The sequence below is a fragment of the Oncorhynchus mykiss genome, chromosome 21 (assembly GCF_013265735.2).
Source record: "Oncorhynchus mykiss isolate Arlee chromosome 21, USDA_OmykA_1.1, whole genome shotgun sequence".
Lineage (NCBI taxonomy): Eukaryota > Metazoa > Chordata > Actinopteri > Salmoniformes > Salmonidae > Oncorhynchus > Oncorhynchus mykiss.
The window spans coordinates 57,800,346-57,821,621 of NC_048585.1; the positions used below are offsets into that span (position 1 = coordinate 57,800,346).

The 21,276-nt window shown below is 45.0% G+C and overlaps 1 protein-coding gene across 1 annotated transcript in view; it reads left to right on the plus strand.

The window, feature by feature from the left end:
• Nucleotides 1–21,276, plus strand: part of LOC110500761 (NACHT and WD repeat domain-containing protein 2) — an 87,735-nt gene that overhangs the window by 34,266 nt on the left and 32,193 nt on the right. The window contains exon 4 of the mRNA XM_036958270.1: nucleotides 16,603–16,719. Coding sequence (XP_036814165.1) covers nucleotides 16,603–16,719 — 117 coding nt within the window. The remainder of the gene's footprint in view (nucleotides 1–16,602; nucleotides 16,720–21,276) is intronic.

A 21,276-nucleotide genomic window follows, 5' to 3' on the forward strand; every position in this document is an offset into this window, starting at 1 on the left:
TGAGTGTCCTGAAGCGTTGAGTGTCCTGAAGCGTTGAGTGTCCTGAAGCGTTGGGTGTCCTGAAGCGTTGGGTGTCCTGAAGCGTTGAGTGTCCTGAAGCGTTGGGTGTCCTGAAGCGTTGAGTGTCCTGAAGCGTTGAGTGTCCTGAAGCGTTGGGTGTCCTGAAGCGTTGGGTGTCCTGAAGCGTTGAGTGTCCTGAAGCGTTGGGTGTCCTGAAGCGTTGGGTGTCCTGAAGCGTTGGGTGTCCTGAAGCGTTGAGTGTCCTGAAGCGTTGAGTGTCCTGAAGCGTTGAGTGTCCTGAAGCGTTGAGTGTCCTGAAGCGTTGAGTGTCCTGAAGCGTTGGGTGTCCTGAAGCGTTGGGTGTCCTGAAGCGTTGAGTGTCCTGAAGCGTTGAGTGTCCTGAAGCGTTGGGTGTCCTGAAGCGTTGAGTGTCCTGAAGCGTTGGGTGTCCTGAAGCGTTGGGTGTCCTGAAGCGTTGAGTGTCCTGAAGCGTTGAGTGTCCTGAAGCGTTGAGTGTCCTGAAGCGTTGAGTGTCCTGAAGCGTTGGGTGTCCTGAAGCGTTGGGTGTCCTGAAGCGTTGAGTGTCCTGAAGCGTTGGGTGTCCTGAAGCGTTGGGTGTCCTGAAGCGTTGAGTGTCCTGAAGCGTTGAGTGTCCTGAAGCGTTGAGTGTCCTGAAGCGTTGAGTGTCCTGAAGCGTTGAGTGTCCTGAAGCGTTGGGTGTCCTGAAGCGTTGAGTGTCCTGAAGCGTTGAGTGTCCTGAAGCGTTGGGTGTCCTGAAGCGTTGGGTGTCCTGAAGCGTTGGGTGTCCTGAAGCGTTGGGTGTCCTGAAGCGTTGGGTGTCCTGAAGCGTTGAGTGTCCTGAAGCGTTGAGTGTCCTGAAGCGTTGGGTGTCCTGAAGCGTTGAGTGTCCTGAAGCGTTGAGTGTCCTGAAGCGTTGAGTGTCCTGAAGCGTTGAGTGTCCTGAAGCGTTGGGTGTCCTGAAGCGTTGGGTGTCCTGAAGCGTTGGGTGTCCTGAAGCGTTGAGTGTCCTGAAGCGTTGAGTGTCCTGAAGCGTTGAGTGTCCTGAAGCATTGAGTGTCCTGAAGCGTTGGGTGTCCTGAAGCGTTGAGTGTCCTGAAGCGTTGAGTGTCCTGAAGCGTTGAGTGTCCTGAAGCGTTGGGTGTCCTGAAGCGTTGAGTGTCCTGAAGCGTTGAGTGTCCTGAAGCGTTGAGTGTCCTGAAGCGTTGGGTGTCCTGAAGCGTTGGGTGTCCTGAAGCGTTGGGTGTCCTGAAGCGTTGGGTGTCCTGAAGCGTTGGGTGTCCTGAAGCGTTGAATGTCCTGAAGCGTTGAGTGTCCTGAAGCGTTGAGTGTCCTGAAGCGTTGGGTGTCCTGAAGCGTTGGGTGTCCTGAAGCGTTGAGTGTCCTGAAGCGTTGAGTGTCCTGAAGCGTTGAGTGTCCTGAAGCGTTGAGTGTCCTGAAGCGTTGAGTGTCCTGAAGCGTTGGGTGTCCTGAAGCGTTGAGTGTCCTGAAGCGTTGAGTGTCCTGAAGCGTTGAGTGTCCTGAAGCGTTGAGTGTCCTGAAGCGTTGGGTGTCCTGAAGCGTTGAGTGTCCTGAAGCGTTGAGTGTCCTGAAGCGTTGGGTGTCCTGAAGCGTTGGGTGTCCTGAAGCGTTGAGTGTCCTGAAGCGTTGAGTGTCCTGAAGCGTTGGGTGTCCTGAAGCGTTGAGTGTCCTGAAGCGTTGAGTGTCCTGAAGCGTTGGGTGTCCTGAAGCGTTGGGTGTCCTGAAGCGTTGGGTGTCCTGAAGCGTTGGGTGTTCTGAAGCGTTGGGTGTCCTGAAGCGTTGAGTGTCCTAAAGCGTTGAGTGTCCTGAAGCGTTGGGTGTCCTGAAGCGTTGAGTGTCCTGAAGCGTTGAGTGTCCTGAAGCGTTGGGTGTCCTGAAGCGTTGGGTGTCCTGAAGCGTTGAGTGTCCTGAAGCGTTGAGTGTCCTGAAGCGTTGGGTGTCCTGAAGCGTTGAGTGTCCTGAAGCGTTGAGTGTCCTGAAGCGTTGAGTGTCCTGAAGCGTTGAGTGTCCTGAAGCGTTGGGTGTCCTGAAGCGTTGAGTGTCCTGAAGCGTTGAGTGTCCTGAAGCGTTGAGTGTCCTGAAGCGTTGAGTGTCCTGAAGCGTTGAGTGTCCTGAAGCGTTGAGTGTCCTGAAGCGTTGAGTGTCCTGAAGCGTTGGGTGTCCTGAAGCGTTGGGTGTCCTGAAGCGTTGAGTGTCCTGAAGCGTTGAGTGTCCTGAAGCGTTGAGTGTCCTGAAGCGTTGGGTGTGTTTTTTGTTTAAAGTACTAGGGTTGTCATTGATAGACACCTAAGTAAATCACAAGGCCTCTTCTCAGAAAACATTACAATAGGGTGTGCTGGGTTTTTTTTTTGTTGTTCCAGACCAGCAAGAACACATCTGATGCAGGTAGTCAAGTGCATTTAAAAAAATAATAATTATTACCTTTATTTAACTAGGCAGGTCAATTAAGAACAAATTCTTATTTTCAATGACGGCCTAGGAACAGTGGGTTAACTGCCTTGTTCAGGGGCAGAACGACAGATTTGTACCTTGTCAGCTCGGGGGTTTGAACTTGCATCCTTCCAGTTACTAGTCCAACGCTCTAACCACTAGGCTACCCTGCTTTGCCTGACGACTCAAACTGAATTCTGCTCTATGTTCGCTACTTACCTCAGTCTGAGACTCGTCGTCGTTGAAGTCCTTTGTGGCGTTGTACAAAACAACGTTATCAGCGATTGGATCATCTCGAACCAATCAGAGTATTAAAGCCAATGTATCTGGCCTAACCACATCGGTTTCTGGGACAAATCAGACGGTCTAGAACGTATTTCCATTCTAGTGTTTGGTTTTCGCTAGGCACGATGGGACCCGTGTCGTTCAAAAAGTTATACTTTTGACTCATCTGTCGATAGAACATCCTTCCCGAGAGTCTTGATGATCATCCAGGTGCTTTTTGGCAAACTGGAGTCAACTTTTTGGACGAGATGGGTCCCATTATGTCTGGTGAAAACCAAAACACTGCATTCCACAGTAAGAACCTGGTGGTGGTTCAGTAGCATGCTGGTGGTAGTGTGATGGTTTGGGGATGCTTTGCTGCCTCAGGACCCGGACGACTTGCCTTAATAGAAGGAACCATGAATTCTGCTCTGCATCAGAGAATTCTACAGGAGACTGTCAGGCCATCCGTCTGTGAGCTGATGCTGAAACACAGCTGAGTCATGCAGCAAGACATTGATCCAAAACACAATATTAAGTCATGAAAAACCATGAAAATGGTTAAAAAGCAACCCATTTGATGTTTTGGAATGACCTCGTCAAAATCCAGACCTAATCATCCCATTTGAGATGTTGTGGCAGGACTTGAAATGAGCAGCTCATCATTGAAAACCAACAAATGTCACTGATTTTAAACAGTTCTGCATGGAAGAGGGGGCCAAAATTCCTCCACAGTGATGTGAGAGACTGATAAAACTACAGGAAGTGTTTGGTTGGAGTCGTTGCAGCTAAAGGTGGACTGATAAAACTACAGGAAGTGTTTGGTTGGAGTCGTTGCAGCTAAAGGTGGACTGATAAAACTACAGGAAGTGTTTGGTTGGAGTCGTTGCAGCTAAAGCTGGACTGATAAAACTACAGGAAGTGTTTGGTTGGAGTCATTGCAGGTAAAGGTGTCACAACCAGTTATTGAGGTAAAGGAGGAAATTACTTTTTCACACATGAACATTGGGTGTGGCATAACTTTGTTTATGAAATACATGAAATAAGTATGTAATTGTTGTGTTATTTGTAAACTCAAGTTCCCTTTATCTAATTGTAGGTTTTGGTTGAAGATCTGATAACACTCAGTATCAAAAATATGCTAAAATAAAGAAAATCAGAAAAGGGCCTGGACACAGAGTGCCTGGACACAGAGTGCCTGGACACAGAGTGCCTGGACACAGAGTGCCTGGACACAGAGTGCCTGGACACAGAGTGCCTGGACACAGAGTGCCTGGACACAGCCCTTAGCCGTGGTATATTGGCCATATACCACAAACCCCTGAGGTGCCTTATTGCTATTATTAACTGGTTGCCAACATAGTTAGAGCAGTAAAAATGTCAGCCAATCAGCAATCAGGGCTTAAACCACCCAGTTTATAATTTAAATGTTTCTATTTTCGACTATTCCTCATCTTGTTTTTCATTGTTGGGGCCCGGTAGTAAGTATTTCACTGTTAGTCTACACCAGTGGTTTGAAAAGCACGTGACAAATAAGAGGCGATTTGATTTGATTTGATATAAAGAAATAGAGCTAGGCCTTCTATGCAACACTCCATTGGTGATGTTTCACTGATACAGGAAAAAAACAGTTTGATTCAGTAAAATAACCACTTGATTCAGTAAAATAACTGTTTGGTTCAGTAAAATAACTGTTTGATTCAGTAAAATAACTGTTTTGGTTCAGTAAAATAACTGTTTGATTCAGTAAAATAACTGTTTTGGTTCAGTAAAATAACTGTTTGGTTCAGTAAAATAACTGTTTGATTCAGTAAAATAACTGTTTGGTTCAGTAAAATAACTGTTTGAATAAGTAAAATAACTTTTTGATACAGTAAAATAACTGTTTGGTTCAGTAAAATAACTGTTTGAATAAGTAAAATAACAGTTTGATTCAGTAAAATAACTGTTTGATTCAGTAAAATAACTGTTTGATTCAGTAAAATAACAGTTTGATACAGTAAAATAACTGTTTGATTCAGAAAAATAACCACATGATTCAGTAAAATAACAGTTTGATTCAGTAAAATAACTGTTTGATTCAGTAAAATAACTGTTTGATACAGTAAAATAACTGTTTGGTTCAGTAAAATAACTGTTTGATTCAGTAAAATAACTGTTTGGTTCAGTAAAATAACTGTTTGATTCAGTAAAATAACTTTTTGATACAGTAAAATAACTGTTTGGTTCAGTAAAATAACCACATGATTCAGTAAAATAACTGTTTGGTTCAGTAAAATAACCACATGATTCAGTAAAATAACAGTTTGATTCAGTAAAATAACTGTTTTATTCAGAAAAATAACTGTTTGCTACAGTAAACATTTGTTTTGATAAAAGTGCTAATATCAGTAGGCCCACAGTTACACACACACACACACACACACACACACACACACACACACACACACACAGAAACACACACAGTCATCAAACACACAAACACACACACAATTAAACACATCCGTCACACACACACCCATCAAAACACACACTCCCGTCACCACAAGAGATGACAATTACAATCCCGCTACAGTTGTGGGATATTGTTTAACGGCTGTCAGTCAAACGTCTCTAACAATACCAGCTACCGAGGAGAGAGACAGACGAGGTAAAACTCGATTTCAGATTGTGTTGGCTATTTAGGCACTCTGTGATGTAGTGGTTTTTGAAGTAGAGGAAATAAACTTGTCATTTTAGCTTTGTCGAAAACCCGAGAGTGGGAATATATCATTCGACACGAGGCGTCGGCTTAAAAAAAAACACTTTCAGAGCTGAGCTATGTTTTCAGAATTATTTAAGCCTCTCAAAGTGTTTTCTAAAGAAGAAAGCACGTCAACGATGTATCTTTCCTCAAACCTGCTGAGCTCTAGGCTTGATATGCAGACCTGCTTTGTTGTTCCAAGGAGGAATTTTTGTATAATTCTTTTAGTGCTTTCAAACACAAAACAAACACAATTCTAGGATGAAACGCTGTAAGACAGAAAAGGTGCAGTTTTCCTCATCTTCCTTAACATGCCCTTGTTTACCAACAGATTTTCAGTTATGCTAAATCAAATTGTGCACCTCTAAGAGACGGGGTTGGTGAAAACTTGTTAAGTAGTTAGTAGAAAGCAGAACTGAAATTGAATGTGGATAGTCACATACTGTATATTGTACACCTCTCTCTCTCTCTCTCTCTCTCTCTCTCTCTCTCTCTCTCACTCTCTCACTCTCTCACTCTCTCTCTCTTTTTCTCGCTCTCTCTCTCTCTCTCTCTCTCTGTCTCTCTCTGTCTCTCTCTGTCTCTCTCTGTCTCTCTGTCTCTCTCTGTCTCTCTCTCTCTCTGTTTCTCTCTCCATCCCTCCCTTCCAATCTCTCATCTCTTGGCATTGCACCAGCGTCTCCATTCACTTTCCTGGTGTCCCTTCCTAACTGCTATGGCACCTCTCCTCTCCCCAGTCCTCCACTAAAACTCAAAAGGAAGAGTGGTAGTGACGGTTGCCGTCATCCAATTAAACAGCCACTTAGCACCCAGACAATTCAAAACCAACCCCAATATGATTTTCCTTTCCACCTTCGTCATTATAATACGGTTAAACCATGTCTTTCCTGCGCTTACATCTTCATTCTGGACCTTAACATGATGAACTTCACCCATGGGTGAGCCAAAATGGCAGGGGTTTACCTTTAATTGGCCCTAAGTGTCAGCGACTGGCAAATAGTTGGATCTGTAACATTAGCAGCTGTCTGAGCCGGGTAATTGAGAGACATTTTGTGGTTCTCTACCTCCATCTCCCTCCAGGTTTCTTGTGGGATGTTAGAGTGTCTCCAGCTGTGATGAAACGTTTTTATTTTCACACCGAAGCGGGTTTGTTGTTGATTTAGATGTAAGAGCAGATGAGTTAATTGTAGCTCACATTGATACGCGGTTTAATCATATTAAATCGCATGCTTAGTAAAATACACCACACTATTGTTGCGTTGGTAATTGGTAGATCAACAGTCATTAGATATGAACTGCATTTCTGGAGGTGGCATTTATTTTTAAGTGTTATTTTGCCTCAAAGGGATTCTGTTGATTGTTCTTTTCATATTTTCGGCCTGATTTCATGCCTTTTTCCTTCCAGATATGGAGGCCTAATCCTCAGTTCTAATAGTCTAACATCCTATAAAGGGAGAAAAAACTGGCTTATTTTGCACTTGACCTGCTGCGAGCAAACGCCTTTCAAGGGTAACAGCAAGCTGCTTAACTGAAGTTGCCTCGGTCTCTTATGTAAGCTGCCACAACCCCTGCTACCACACAGGGATGGAGAGATGGAGATGGAGAGGGAGGGAGGGAGGGAGGGAGGGAGGGAGGGAGGGAGGGAGGGAGGGAGGGGGGGATGGAAAGAAGGATGGATGGATGGATGGAGGGAGGGAGGGAGGGAGGGAGGGAGGGAGGGAGGGAGGGAGGGAGGGAGGGAGGGAGAGGGGTCATGGAAAGAAGGATGGATGGATGGAGGGAGGGAGGGAGGGAGGGAGGGAGGGAGGGAGGGAGGGAGGGAGGGAGGGAGGGAGGGAGGGAGGGAGGGAGGGGTAGGGTGACAAAATAAAAAAACTTTCAATAAATCCCAGTTTAAGAATTCCCGGAATCAGAAGGGAATAAGCAGGAAGTCCAGGATCCTCCAAAACAGGATTTCTGGAAAACCAGGGAATTTATTGGAAGTTTCCGGAATATTACAACCCTATACGGGGGAGATGTATTGGTTCTTTTATATGATGTCATCACTGTGTAAACGTTCCTTGGGATCTGAAAGGTACTATACAATGAAATATAAGTCAGTATTATCATTATGGCTAATGGCCAGGAGACGGACATTACAGAGATATTACAGAGAGAGAGAAGTGGAGGGGGGAGGCACAGTGAGCAGGAAAGTCACAGAGAAATAGGAACTCTGCAGAATGATTGAAACCAAAAGCCAACGTGGAACATTCTCCATCTACAGTATACAGGATTTTTTCTTTCCTTCACCCCTTCGTCCTAATCCCCCTATCCAAACACCTCTACCAACTCTCAGAACCCCTGGAGAAAGTGTCACTATATTTTCTTCTGTCCTCCTCCTCATCCTCCTTCTCCGTCCTCCTCCTCCTCCTCCTTCTCCTCCTCCTCATCCCTCCATCTCTATCTATCCATTCCCTTCTTCTCTCCGAGCCACACATCAGAGTCTGTGGGTTGGAGTGGGAGAGGGGGGGGGGGGGGGGTGGCCTCCCCTGCGGCGGTGGGGAGAACGAGATGACTAATGTCTTCATTTGAGTTTAATTACTGGGCCTCTGTCGAATCCCCCGCCTACCCTACAATGTTCTGTTACACCTCTCCATTCTCCCATCAACGCGGGGCTGTTATGAGCTCATGAGCCCCCACGCCAAATAAGGAGTCTGAGTCCGTTATTGAAATGGTGTTGTATTGAGGGGTTCCATGATATTAAGTGATGCAGTTTATTAGTGTACCTAATACGTCTTGATTCATCACTTCTTCATTTTTAGCCCGTTTGTTTGTTTGTTTTGTTGTTGCGTTGGGTTGTGCTGTTTATCGCAGTAGGCTTTGATTGTAGGATTTGTCCTTGTTTATGTGGCTGTTACACTACACATTTGAATATTGCGCGAAGCGAGTAAAATACTATTGAGTATAACCTTTTTAATGGAACAACACTGTACACTGTTAGGGAAAAAAGGGGTAGTCAATGGCAACGTAAAGGGGTATAAACTCCACTGTACACTGTTAGGGAAAAAAGAGGTAGTCAATGGCAACGTAAAGGGGTATAAACTCCACTGTACACTGTTAGGGAAAAAAGAGGTAGTCAATGGCAACGTAAAGGGGTATAAACTCCACTGTACACTGTTAGGGAAAAAAGAGGTAGTCAATGGCAACGTAAAGGGGTATAAACTCCCCTGTACACTGTTAGGGAAAAAAGAGGTAGTCAATGGCAACGTAAAGGGGTATAAACTCCACTGCCGTGGTACCCTGTCCATTACACCATTAGTTAAGGGTACTGTACATAATTGAAGCCTTGCAGTCCGTACCTCAAAAGTGGCAAAAGGTTTGCTGTTTTTAGGGCACAACCACAGTGACTTTTATTCCTTTTAAGATAATACATTTTTTTTTTTTTAAATGTATCTTCTCTACATAGCTGCACAAAGATGTTTTGAGCAGGGAGGTGTAAATAGAAATTAATTTGACTAAATGATATAATTACTCCTGTCTATACAGAAAATATCGAAAATCCTTCAGAATACTTCCTCAGGAAGCATGACTCAGCCACAGACGATGTTGAGCTTCTCTTAACGCTGTGGATTGTTTCAAAAACCTTTTTAAAGCGTGTAGGTCTACATGCCTAGTTGGGAAGCCTGCGATTTGGACAGTGTGCGTGGTAATGGGCCTAGCTGATTATTGAGATACTGTCTGTCAGTGGAAAAGCGTCTAAAATATGTGTGACTATAATGTGTCTTCAGTATCATTTTGAAATGTTGAGACAAGAGGAACGGGATGGGGTGGTGAAGATATTGGCTCTTCTCTCTCCACAAAAAAAGCTGAGCTGTCTCCCACCAATTCTTCCGCATTCATACGTTTTATTGTCTTAATTGTTTGTCCTTTGATTGTTTATTGTTGCTAAATTCCCCCGTTACACATGTCACCAGTAGTAAAATAAACAATTAATCCCCGTCGTTTGGTTACATACATTTCTGTTAATTCATGGATTAATTAAGCCTACAGTCATTTACTGTGAAGTCAGATTGGAAACGTTGTTTGCACAACCTGCTACATTTGTGAGAAACACATTTTTTGGGTGTTTCACACCATCATTTATGAGTTTTTGTACATTTTTTTCCATTGTATTTGTTTTGAAGTGCTTAATGTGAGCAATGAAAGAAGAAAACAAAGTTGCCATTGTGATTGATAATATTTCCTCACAGCATTTGAAAGATCTTTCCAACACTCTCCCCCTCGATAATCAGCAGGCCTAGGTGAAAAAGAGGAAACTATCATGCTCTGAGAATCCTATATATCCAGTGGAAACATCCTAAAATACCTCAACACTTTTTCATTTGCGCAAAAACAGCTGTGTCTGTCCAGAGCTCACTGGCGCAGGAAACTCTGAGGGCCCGGAATAGGCTTGTTGATACAATGTTGCAAGTTTGCAAGCCACAGCTTAGGGCTGGACCTTGATATATACAGACATTGGGCTGGACCTTGATATATACAGACATTGGGCTGGACCTTGATATATACAGACATTGGGCTGGACCTTGATATATACAGACATTGGGCTGGACCTTGATATATACAGACATTGGGCTGGACCTTGATATATACAGGCATTGGGCTGGACCTTGATATATACAGACATTGGGCTGGACCTTGATATATACAGGCATTGGGCTGGACCTTGATATATACAGGCATTGGGCTGGACCTTGATATATACAGACATTGGGCTGGACCTTGATATATACAGACATTGGGCTGGACCTTGATATATACAGACATTGGGCTGGACCTTGATATATACAGGCATTGGGCTGGACCTTGACATATACAGACATTGGGCTGGACCTTGATATATACAGACATTGGGCTGGACCTTCATATATACAGACATTGGGCTGGACCTTCATATATACAGACATTGGGCTGGACCTTCATATATACAGACATTGGGCTGGACCTTCATATATACAGACATTGGGCTGGACCTTCATATATACAGACATTGGGCTGGACCTTCATATATACAGACATTGGGCTGGACCTTCATATATACAGACATTGGGCTGGACCTTCATATATACAGACATTGGGCTGGACCTTGATATATACAGACATTGGGCTGGACCTTCATATATACGGCAGAGGCTGGATTTGTCCGTAACGGCAGAGGCTGGGTGTGTCCGTAACGGCAGAGGCTGGATGTGTCCGTAACGGCAGAGGCTGGGTGTGTCCGTAACGGCAGAGGCTGGGTGTGTCCTTAACGGCAGAGGCTGGGTGTGTCCGTAACGGCAGAGGCTGGATGTGTCCTTAACGGCAGAGGCTGGATGTGTCCGTAACGGCAGAGGCTGGGTGTGTCCTTAACGGCAGAGGCTGGATGTGTCCTTAACGGCAGAGGCTGGATGTGTCCGTAACGGCAGAGGCTGGGTGTGTCCGTAACGGCAGAGGCTGGATGTGTCCTTAACGGCAGAGGCTGGATGTGTCCGTAACGGCAGAGGCTGGATGTGTCCTTAACGGCAGAGGCTGGATGTGTCCGTAACGGCAGAGGCTGGATGTGTCCTTAACGGCAGAGGCTGGATGTGTCCGTAACGGCAGAGGCTGGATGTGTCCTTAACGGCAGAGGCTGGATGTGTCCTTAACGGCAGAGGCTGGATGTGTCCGTAACGGCAGAGGCTGGATGTGTCCTTAACGGCAGAGGCTGGCATGGCCAGAAGCAGGCCTTTGACATGGCCAGAAGCAGGCCTTTGACATGGGAAGAAGGCCTTTGACATGGCCAGAAGCAGGCCTTTGACATGGCCAGAAGCAGGCCTTTGACATGGCCAGAAGCAGGCCTTTGACATGGCCAGAAGCAGGCCTTTGACATGGCCAGAAGCAGGCCTTTGACATGGGAAGAAGAAGGCCTTTAACATGGCCAGAAGCAGGCCTTTGACATGGCCAGAAGCAGGCCTTTGACATGGCCAGAAGCAGGCCTTTGACATGGGCAGAAGCAGGCCTGCGATATTGTTCACATTCTCTTTTCACCAAGTTTAGAATTATAAACTAATAGAAAACAGAAGTGAAGAACTAATTGTGAGCACTGCATGGATCACATAGCAGCGAGTATGAATAAACATAACCATAGACCACTTAAACTGATACAGGAATGTAGTAGAATAAAACACAATAGATCTGGTAAAAGATAATACAAAGAAAAACCAACCGTTCTTTTGTATTTTTTTGTACCATCTTTGAAATGCCAGAAAAGGGCCATAATGTAATATTCCAGCCCAGGTGCAATTTAGATTTTGGCCACTAGATGGCAGCAGGGGATGTGCAAAGTGTTCGATTGAGCCAATGAACCATTGCATTTCTGTTCAAAAGTTTGTATCAAGACTGCCCAAATGTGCCTAATTTGTTTATTAATAACTTTTCATGTTCAAAATGGTGCACTCTCCTCAAACAATAGCATGGTATTCACTGTAATAGCTACTGTAAATTGGACACTACAGTTTGATTAACAAGAAGTTAAGCTTTCTGGCAATATCAGATGTCTATGTCCTGGAAACTTTTCTTGTTACTTACAACCTCATGCTAATCGCATTAGCTTGCGTTAGCTAAACCGTCCCGTTGGAAGGGACACTGATCACGAAGAAGAAGTTTTAAGAGGTTTTTAAACTGCTAACGGATTGTTCTCCCTCCCCAGCTGTACCGCTCCTAGCCTGCATGTCCTCTACAACCCAGACAATGAACACGGGCTAGACTCCAGCCCTTCCTGGCAATTATGTGGAAGATAGCTCCCCAGAGAGCTGTCAGTCAAACAGAAGGCCCCACCCACACTCTGTTTGCAGGAGATTATTAGGCCTGTCAGGTCTGTTATGCTCACTGCCAATGTGTCAGTCAAAGTGACTGTTTCCTCCTTTGCTTGGCTTTCTGACAAGCCTGCTGACCATGATGGCAATCCTGAGCTGATAAATAGTCAATCGTTCTGGCTTCTCCACCCTGTTCCCTGTTGCTCCTCCAACAAGTACTCAACAGTGAGATGAAATGGGTCGAAGGACAGAGTCAAAGGACAGTTGATACCTGAAAACACCTAAGGGATAGTTTAGTGAAAATACTTTCACATGACCGTCCCTTTGTTTATTTTTTATTTTTATGTTACCTTTATTTAACTAGGCAAGTCAGTTAAGAACAAATTCTTATTTTCAATGATGGCCTAGGAACAGTGGGTTAACTGCCTGTTCAGGGGCAGAACGACAGAATTTGTGCCTTGTCAGCTCGGGGATTTGAACTTGCAACCTTTCGGTTACTAGTCCAATGCTCTAACCACTAGGCTACCCCCCACATAGAATTCAAAATAATGTTTACACCCACAAATAACAATAACTGTAGTGACCAATGATTCGGTAGCGACCCTGGGTTTATAAACGTCGACATCGACTTCATCACTTCCGCATGCTTTGATGTCCGAGTCGATGTCACGCAGGGCTACTGACCAGAAGGCTGAGGGTTCACCGACCACCACAGACGCTCTCCCCGCCTGTTTCATCAAACTATGATCACAGCCGTCTGCAGACAACGATCAGCTCGGGGGAAATCTGAGTTTCAACATTTTGATGCAATATTTATAATTACAGTATATAAAATATATGCAACAATATGTTTTGTAACAGATTTCTCTTTACCTTCATCAAATGGCTGCTGCACAGTTTGGAGGCTGGAATTATATTCTCGGGTGGAACACGCGCGGGTAGCCTACAGGAGATTTTTTTTTGAAGTAGCCTGATCAGATTAAAACATTGTGACCGCCTGGTTGTGTTCATGCCACATATAAAAGGTAACACATTTTTAAAGGTACATTTCAGGTATATTGAAATATATTTAGGCTCTAAACACATGAAGCATGAAGCCGCTGGGATTGGAGAGAACAGGCAGAGCGCGTGTTAAGCTTTCCTGAATAACCGGGTCTGCTGGGAGCATATGTGGCCACATTATTATAGGATGACTTGGGAGAACGATGATCTGCAACAGAGTACATCTCCGTATCAGAAGTAATAAAAATACATCCAGACTGGCTTGCTACTCTGCCTTTCTAGACCTTTCTAAATGGAATTCGTTTTTTTTTTTCACCCGTTATTCAAATCACATTTTCACTGCAGCCGAGAGTAGCATTTTGTATTCACTTGAAAACAATAATGCATTTAATCATTGTATTGAGGTGTTGTAGGCTAGTCTAGGGAAGGATGTTTGTACTGTCCCTCAACAAGATGAATTGATTAATGTTTTGAGCCTCGTGTCTTCACTGTTCTTTCATGCTCAATGATGCACCTGGCCTCTTTCATGCCTATCAGCTATTCCTATTGGTTCTTGTGGATTCATATTGAACATTGGCGCAGCTTTGAATTTATGTGTGGAATGGTAGCCTATTGGAGACCTGGACAATTGATCCACCTACCACTGTTGGCACTATGAATGGTGGATAGACAGACAGACTGGTAGACTATATTGTCACTGTGAATGGTGGATAGACAGACAGACTGGTAGACTATATTGTCACTGTGAATGGTGGATAGACAGACAGACTGGTAGACTATATTGTCACTATGAATGGTGGATAGACAGACAGACTGGTAGACTATATTGTCACTGTGAATGGTGGATAGACAGACAGACTGGTAGACTATATTGGCACTATGAATGGTGGATAGACAGACAGACTGGTAGACTATATTGTCACTGTGAATGGTGGATAGACAGTTAGACTGGTAGACTATATTGTCACTGTGAATGGTGGATAGACAGACAGACTGGTAGACTATATTGTCACTGTGAATGGTGGATAGACAGACAGACTGGTAGACTATATTGTCACTGTGAATGGTGGATAGACAGTTAGACTGGTAGACTATATTGTCACTGTGAATAGTGGATAGACAGACAGACTGGTAGACTATATTGTCACTGTGAATGGTGGATAGACAGACAGACTGGTAGACTATATTGTCACTGTGAATGGTGGATAGACAGACAGACTGGTAGACTATATTGTCACTGTGAATGGTGGATAGACAGTTAGACTGGTAGACTATATTGTCACTATGAATGGTGGATAGACAGACAGACTGGTAGACTATATTGTCACTGTGAATGGTGGATAGACAGACTGGTAGACTATATTGTCACTATGAATGGTGGATAGACAGTTAGACTGGTAGACTACACTGAGGTTACCAAATATTAGGAACACCTTCCTCATATTGAGTTGCACCCTAAGAACTCCCATTTTACTCTCCGACCTATTTCCTTGTCTTCACATGTCACAAGCGAACATCCCTAATAACCATTACTCATGGTTAAGGTGTACCCATACTGCCCTACGAATGCAGGCCAACAGAGGGAACCCAGGGAAATGTAGGCCAACAGAGGGAACCCAGGGCCAACAGAGGGAACCCTGGGAAATGTAAGCCTACAGAGGGAACCCAGGGCCAACAGAGGGAACACTGGGAAACGTAGGCCAACAGAGGGAACCCAGGGCCAACAGAGGGAACCCTGGGAAATGTAAGCCTACAGAGGGAACCCAGGGCCAACAGAGGGAACACTGGGAAATGTAGGCCAACAGAGGGAACCCAGGGCCAACAGAGGGAACCCTGGGAAATGTAAGCCAACAGAGGGAACCCAGGGCCAACAGAGGGAACACTGGGAAATGTAGGCCAACAGAGGGAACCCTGGGCCAAGTAAGGGAACTTTGAGAAATGTAGGCCAACAGAGGGAACCCTGGGAAATGTAGGGCAACAGAGGGAACCCTGGGAAATGTAGGCCAACAGAGGGAACCCAGGGCCAAATAAGGGAACTTTGAGAAATGTAGACCAACAGAGGGAACCCTGGGAAATGTAGGCCAACGGAGGAAAGCCAGAGAGTCCAGCATGCTCTCAGAGGATGGGTTTGTCCTGCTTCTAAGGGGCGGCGACAGCAGCAACTTGGCATGGAGACACTCATTTATGTGTCTCTCTCTTTCACTCTCTCTGTCCGGAGGAGATTTCCCCTGCGCCGTGTTTGCACTTAGAATTATATGCGTCAGCTACACTGAATTTGACAAATGTGTCAGGAGATCTCCCCCCTGTCGAAGCCAACACAGGTACACACACACACACACACACACACACACACACACACACACACACACACACACATACACACACACACACACACACACACACACACACACACACACACACACACACACACACACACACACACACACACACACACACAGAGGCCTTCTGTCGCTCTCCATTCTGCCTGTCCTCATCGCCCCTAGTGACAGAGTGGTATCTTAGACATAGTGAGAGTGTTTGAGAGCCAGGTGGGCTGTTTGTCTGTGTGTGTGTGTGGTGTGTGTGCGTGCGTGCGTGTGTATATAAACCTCCTGCTTGGTCCGTGCTCTAAGTCTGCTGTTCTCCACAGCAACAACATCTCTAATGTCCACCATGGAAAAACATAGCTATTCTTTTCACTTTTCTTCTATGGGCTATTTTCTGTGCAAAACAACTGTCTGAATGGGAATATGTCTTTCTGAACCTAATCTACACTACTACTGTCTGGATGGGAATATGTCTTTCTGAACCTAATCTACACTACTACTGTCTGAATGGGAATATGTCTATCTGAACCTAATCTACACTACTACTGTCTGGATGGGAATATGTCTTTCTGAACCTAATCTACACTACTACTGTCTGGATGGGAATATGTCTTTCTGAACCTAATCTACACTACTACTGTCTGGATGGGAATATGTCTTTCTGAACCTAATCTACACTACTACTGTCTGAATGGGAATATGTCTTTCTGAACCTAATCTACACTACTACTGTCTGGATGGGAATATGTCTTTCTGAACCTAATCTACACTACTACTGTCTGAATGGGAATATGTCTTTCTGAACCTAATCTACACTACTACTGTCTGGATGGGAATATGTCTTTCTGAACCTAATCTACACTACTACTGATTGTTCCAAATGATTACAGGTACTAGGACCTTTGACCTTGTCAACAGGAAACGTAATGTTTCCTGTATATGTATTCATTATTTATGGAGTGCGTATTGTTCATTTGTCCTCCTGTAGGTGGTGGACCTGTACTGGGGGATGGACCCAGAGGAGTGGGACAGTCCAGACCTGCAGCGTCTCAGGATGAAGTTACTAGAGGACTGTCTCCAGACGTCGGCAGGCCCATGTTTTGTTGTGGGTATTATGACACGTAAATTATCCTTTGTAAGCCTTCATAACCATCCTGTTCATTACACAACGCTGAGATGTTAATTTGACTGTTTTGAATTTGTGTTGTAACACGGTCGTTTGTTGACTAGATGGATGTTCCTTCTTCTCTCTGGCTGTATGTCCAGTCACCGATCCACCCATCCATCCACCCATCCACCCATCCATCCATCCACCCATCCATCCATCCATCCATCCATCCATCCATCCACCCATCCATCCACCCATCCATCCACCCACCCATCCACCCATCCATCCATCCATCCATCCATCCATCCATCCATCCATCCATCCATCCATCCATCCATCCATCCATCCATCCATGCATCCATCCACCCATCCATCCATCCATGCATCCATCCACCCATCCATCCATCCATCCATCCATCCATCCACCCATCCATCCATCCATCCATCCATCCATGCATCCATCCATCCACCCATCCATCCATCCATCCATGCATCCATCCACCCATCCATCCATCCATGCATCCATCAAATTATTTAAGACTTTCTGCTCTCAGTTCGGTACGTCCAGTTTCAACAGGTTGTTGGTTCGGAACCTGTTGGTTTGGAACCTATTGTTTCGGAACCTATTGGTTCGGAACCTGTTGGTTCGGAACCTATTGGTTTGGAACCTGTTAGTTTGCTGTGTAGAGAGATCAATATGATGACAGATGGGCTCAGGTTGTGTGGGTTATCAATTCTATCTCTTCTAGATCATACCAGGTCAGAGGAGGTAAAGACCCATTTTGATGGAGGGCATGAGATTGTAATTGGTGTCAGAGCTCAGAGAGAGAGAGGTGATAGGATAGTGGATAGGAGCCTTGTCCCAGGGAGTCTGATATTGTAATTAGGGTCAGAGGTCAGAGAGAGAGAGGGGTCTACCCTTTTACCCCCCCTCTTCATTTACATATCTTATATCTTCATATCTCTGTCCACCCAACCATCTATGTCTTTCTGCATCTCTCTTTCTGCATCTCTCTCTTTCTGCATCTCTCTCTTTCTGCATCTATCTCTTTCTGCATCTATCTCTTTCTGCATCTCTCTCTTTCTGCATCTCTCTCTTTCTGCATCTCTCTCTTTCTGCATCTATCTCTTTCTGCATCTCTCTCTTTCTGCATCTCTCTCTTTCTGCATCTATCTCTTTCTGCATCTATCTCTTTCTGCATCTATCTCTTTCTGCATCTCTCTCTTTCTGCATCTCTCTCTTTCTGCATCTATCTCTTTCTGCATCTATCTCTTTCTGCATCTCTCTCTTTCTGCATCTCTCTCTTTCTGCATCTCTCTCTTTCTGCATCTATCTCTTTCTGCATCTATCTCTTTCTGCATCTATCTCTTTCTGCATCTCTCTCTTTCTGCATCTATCTCTTTCTGCATCTATCTCTTTCTGCATCTATCTCTTTCTGCATCTCTCTCTTTCTGCATCTCTCTCTTTCTGCATCTATCTCTTTCTGCATCTATCTCTTTCTGCATCTCTCTCTTTCTGCATCTCTCTTTCTGCATCTCTCTCTTTCTGCATCTATCTCTTTCTGCATCTATCTCTTTCTGCATCTATCTCTTTCTGCATCTCTCTCTTTCTGCATCTCTCTCTTTCTGCATCTATCTCTTTCTGCATCTATCTCTTTCTGCATCTATCTCTTTCTGCATCTCTCTCTTTCTGCATCTCTCTCTTTCTGCATCTCTCTCTTTCTGCATCTCTCTCTTTCTGCATCTATCTCTTTCTGCATCTATCTCTTTCTGCATCTATCTCTTTCTGCATAGTTACTCATAACCCCCACCCCACACACACGATTGACAGCTTGCCTTGTGGATGAGCTATTGCACTTATCCCACTGGTAGTGAAAAGGAAGGTTATTTACCCCACTGGTAGTGAAAAGGAAGGTTATTTACCCCACTGGTAGTGAAAAGGAAGGTTATTTACCCCACTGGTAGTGAAAAGGAAGGTTATTTACCCCACTGGTAGTGAAAAAGAAGGTTATTTACCCCACTGGTAGTGAAAATGAAGGTTATTTACCCCACTGGTAGTGAAAAGGAAGGTTATTTCATAGCTATGGTTTTTCCAAGGTAGCACACTAACTGTGTTGGGAGGCCCAGCTCTTCAGCTCCAATCAGCACTGTATACACATACAGCTCACACACTCACACACACGCACACACACACACACACACACACACATACACACCCACAACAGTAGTTTGTACACACACACACACACACACACATACATACACACCCACAACAGTAGTTTGTACACACACACATACACACCCACACAGGGTAGTTTGTACACACACACACGCACACACACACGCACACACGCACACACACACACACACACACACACACACACACACACACACACACACACACACACACACACACACATACACACTACAACCCTCTTGAATTATGATCTGATCCCAGCCCCTCCTCCCAATCTGTCTCTCTGCAGATGAATGTTTTATAGTGTATTAAAATCCTCTCACAGTTAACGGGTTATCATCGCCGAGTTAGTGTACCAATTTAGATCAGTGTCTACCCTAAGGACCCAGCCCTGCCCTAGCTTGTACCTTCCACAGAGAGAGAGAGAGAGAGAGAGAGAGAGAGAGAGAGAGAGAGAGAGAGAGAGAGACAGAGAGAGAGAGAGAGACAGAGAGAGGGAGAGGGAGAGGGAGATACATTTATAGATGTGAAAGCTTGACAGCTGTTGTCCCTTGGTTCTTGTGATAATGTTGGCGAGAGACATATTTTCTCTCCTCTGAAGAGACTGACTGATACACTTTCTTTGATCAGTGGCGTAGTTGGAGCGGTGGTTGACAGTTCTGGGTTCTATTTGTTGACTCATTTGTCTCCCAAGAACGATTTGGGTTGATTCTTTTTCTTGTTACTTTGAGTCTGACAAGTGAAAAGTTGATGACCTAAAAGCTGAAGACCTAAAGCCTGAAAGCATAAAAGCTGAAGACCCTAAAAGCTGAAAGCATAAAAGCTGAAGACCTAAAGACTGAAGACCTAAAGGCTGAAGACCTAAAAGCTGAAGACCTGAAGGCTGAAGACCTAAAGGCTGAAGACCTAAAGGCTGAAGACCTGAAGGCTGAAGACCTGAAGGCTGAAGACCCTAAACGCTGAAGACCTGAAGGCTGAAGACCTAAAAGCTGAAGACCTGAAGGCTGAAGACCTAAAGGCTGAAGACCTGAAGGCTGAAGACCTGAAGGCTGAAGACCTGAAGGCTGAAGACCCTAAACCCTGAAGACCTGAAGGCTGAAGACCTAAAAGCTGAAGACCTGAAGGCTGAAGACCTAAAGGCTGAAGACCTAAAGGCTGAAGACCTGAAAGCTGAAGACCTGAAAACTGAAGACCTACAGTAAAGGCTATAGTATAGTGTGAGATTAGAATATGACTGTGGTGGTGATTCTGTATTTCATCATGCAAATACAGATCTCTACACACACACACACACTGAGCAGTCCAAATCCCACCACAGTATTAAAACCTGAAGAGGCACATCTAACCCTTCGTGGTCTTCTAGCTCCAACACAGCCCCAGAGGTCCCTCTAGGCTGTCTGTCTGCCTATCCACATGGTGGTGGGAGTCACTTCAAAGTCTGTTCCGGGGGAGGTGGCTGCACGAGAGAATCGCAGCTGACACGACTGTCACTGCTCCCTGGGTGAACACATGGCTCAGAGGAGGGATGATGGAGAGAGAAGAAAGGAAGGGGGGGGATGATAGAGGGATGTGTCTGTGTGAGAGAGAGGGAGAGAGAGAGAGAGAGAGAGAGAGAGGGAGAGAGGGAGAGAGAGAGAGAGAGAGAGAGAGAGAGAGCGGGGAGCGAGATAGAGACAGAGGGAGAGAGAGAGAGAGAGACAGAGAGAGACAGAGGGAGAGCGAGAGAGAGAGAGAGAGACAGAGAGAGAGCGAGAGAGAGAGGAGGTTAAATATTCCTTCTCTGGTTTCAGCAGTTTAGAGCAGGCTCAGCGTTGCCTCCTGTCCACAGTTGATGGGTTTGGATCAGCTTTATGATCCTCCTAGCTTTCCTTTCCTCTTTCCTTTCCTTTCCTCTTTCCTTTCGTTTCCTCTTTCCTTTCCTTTCCTCTTTCCTTTCCTTCCTCAGGTCTTTCTGTCACATCATCGGGTTACTGTCTGCAAACACTGTACTGTTTTATTGGCAAGTTACTATTAGATAACATTCCTTTATAATGTAATATTGACTCTAGAGGGATGTCATAGGCTATAAAATGGTGTCTCACTCTATGAAGCATACTGTCTGTGTACAGTGTATGATGACAACATTTCTAAATAATGTGTTATCTGTTGTGGTTGACACGCCAGTAGGTGTCACTAGTTGAAATTACGGTCTCACAGATAAGACAGGTGGCACTGCAGGGCCAGTAAACACACACACACACACACACACACACACACACACACACACACACACACACACACACACACACACACATACACACACACACACACACACACACACCCACAAACACACACCCCCCCCACACACACACATGCAT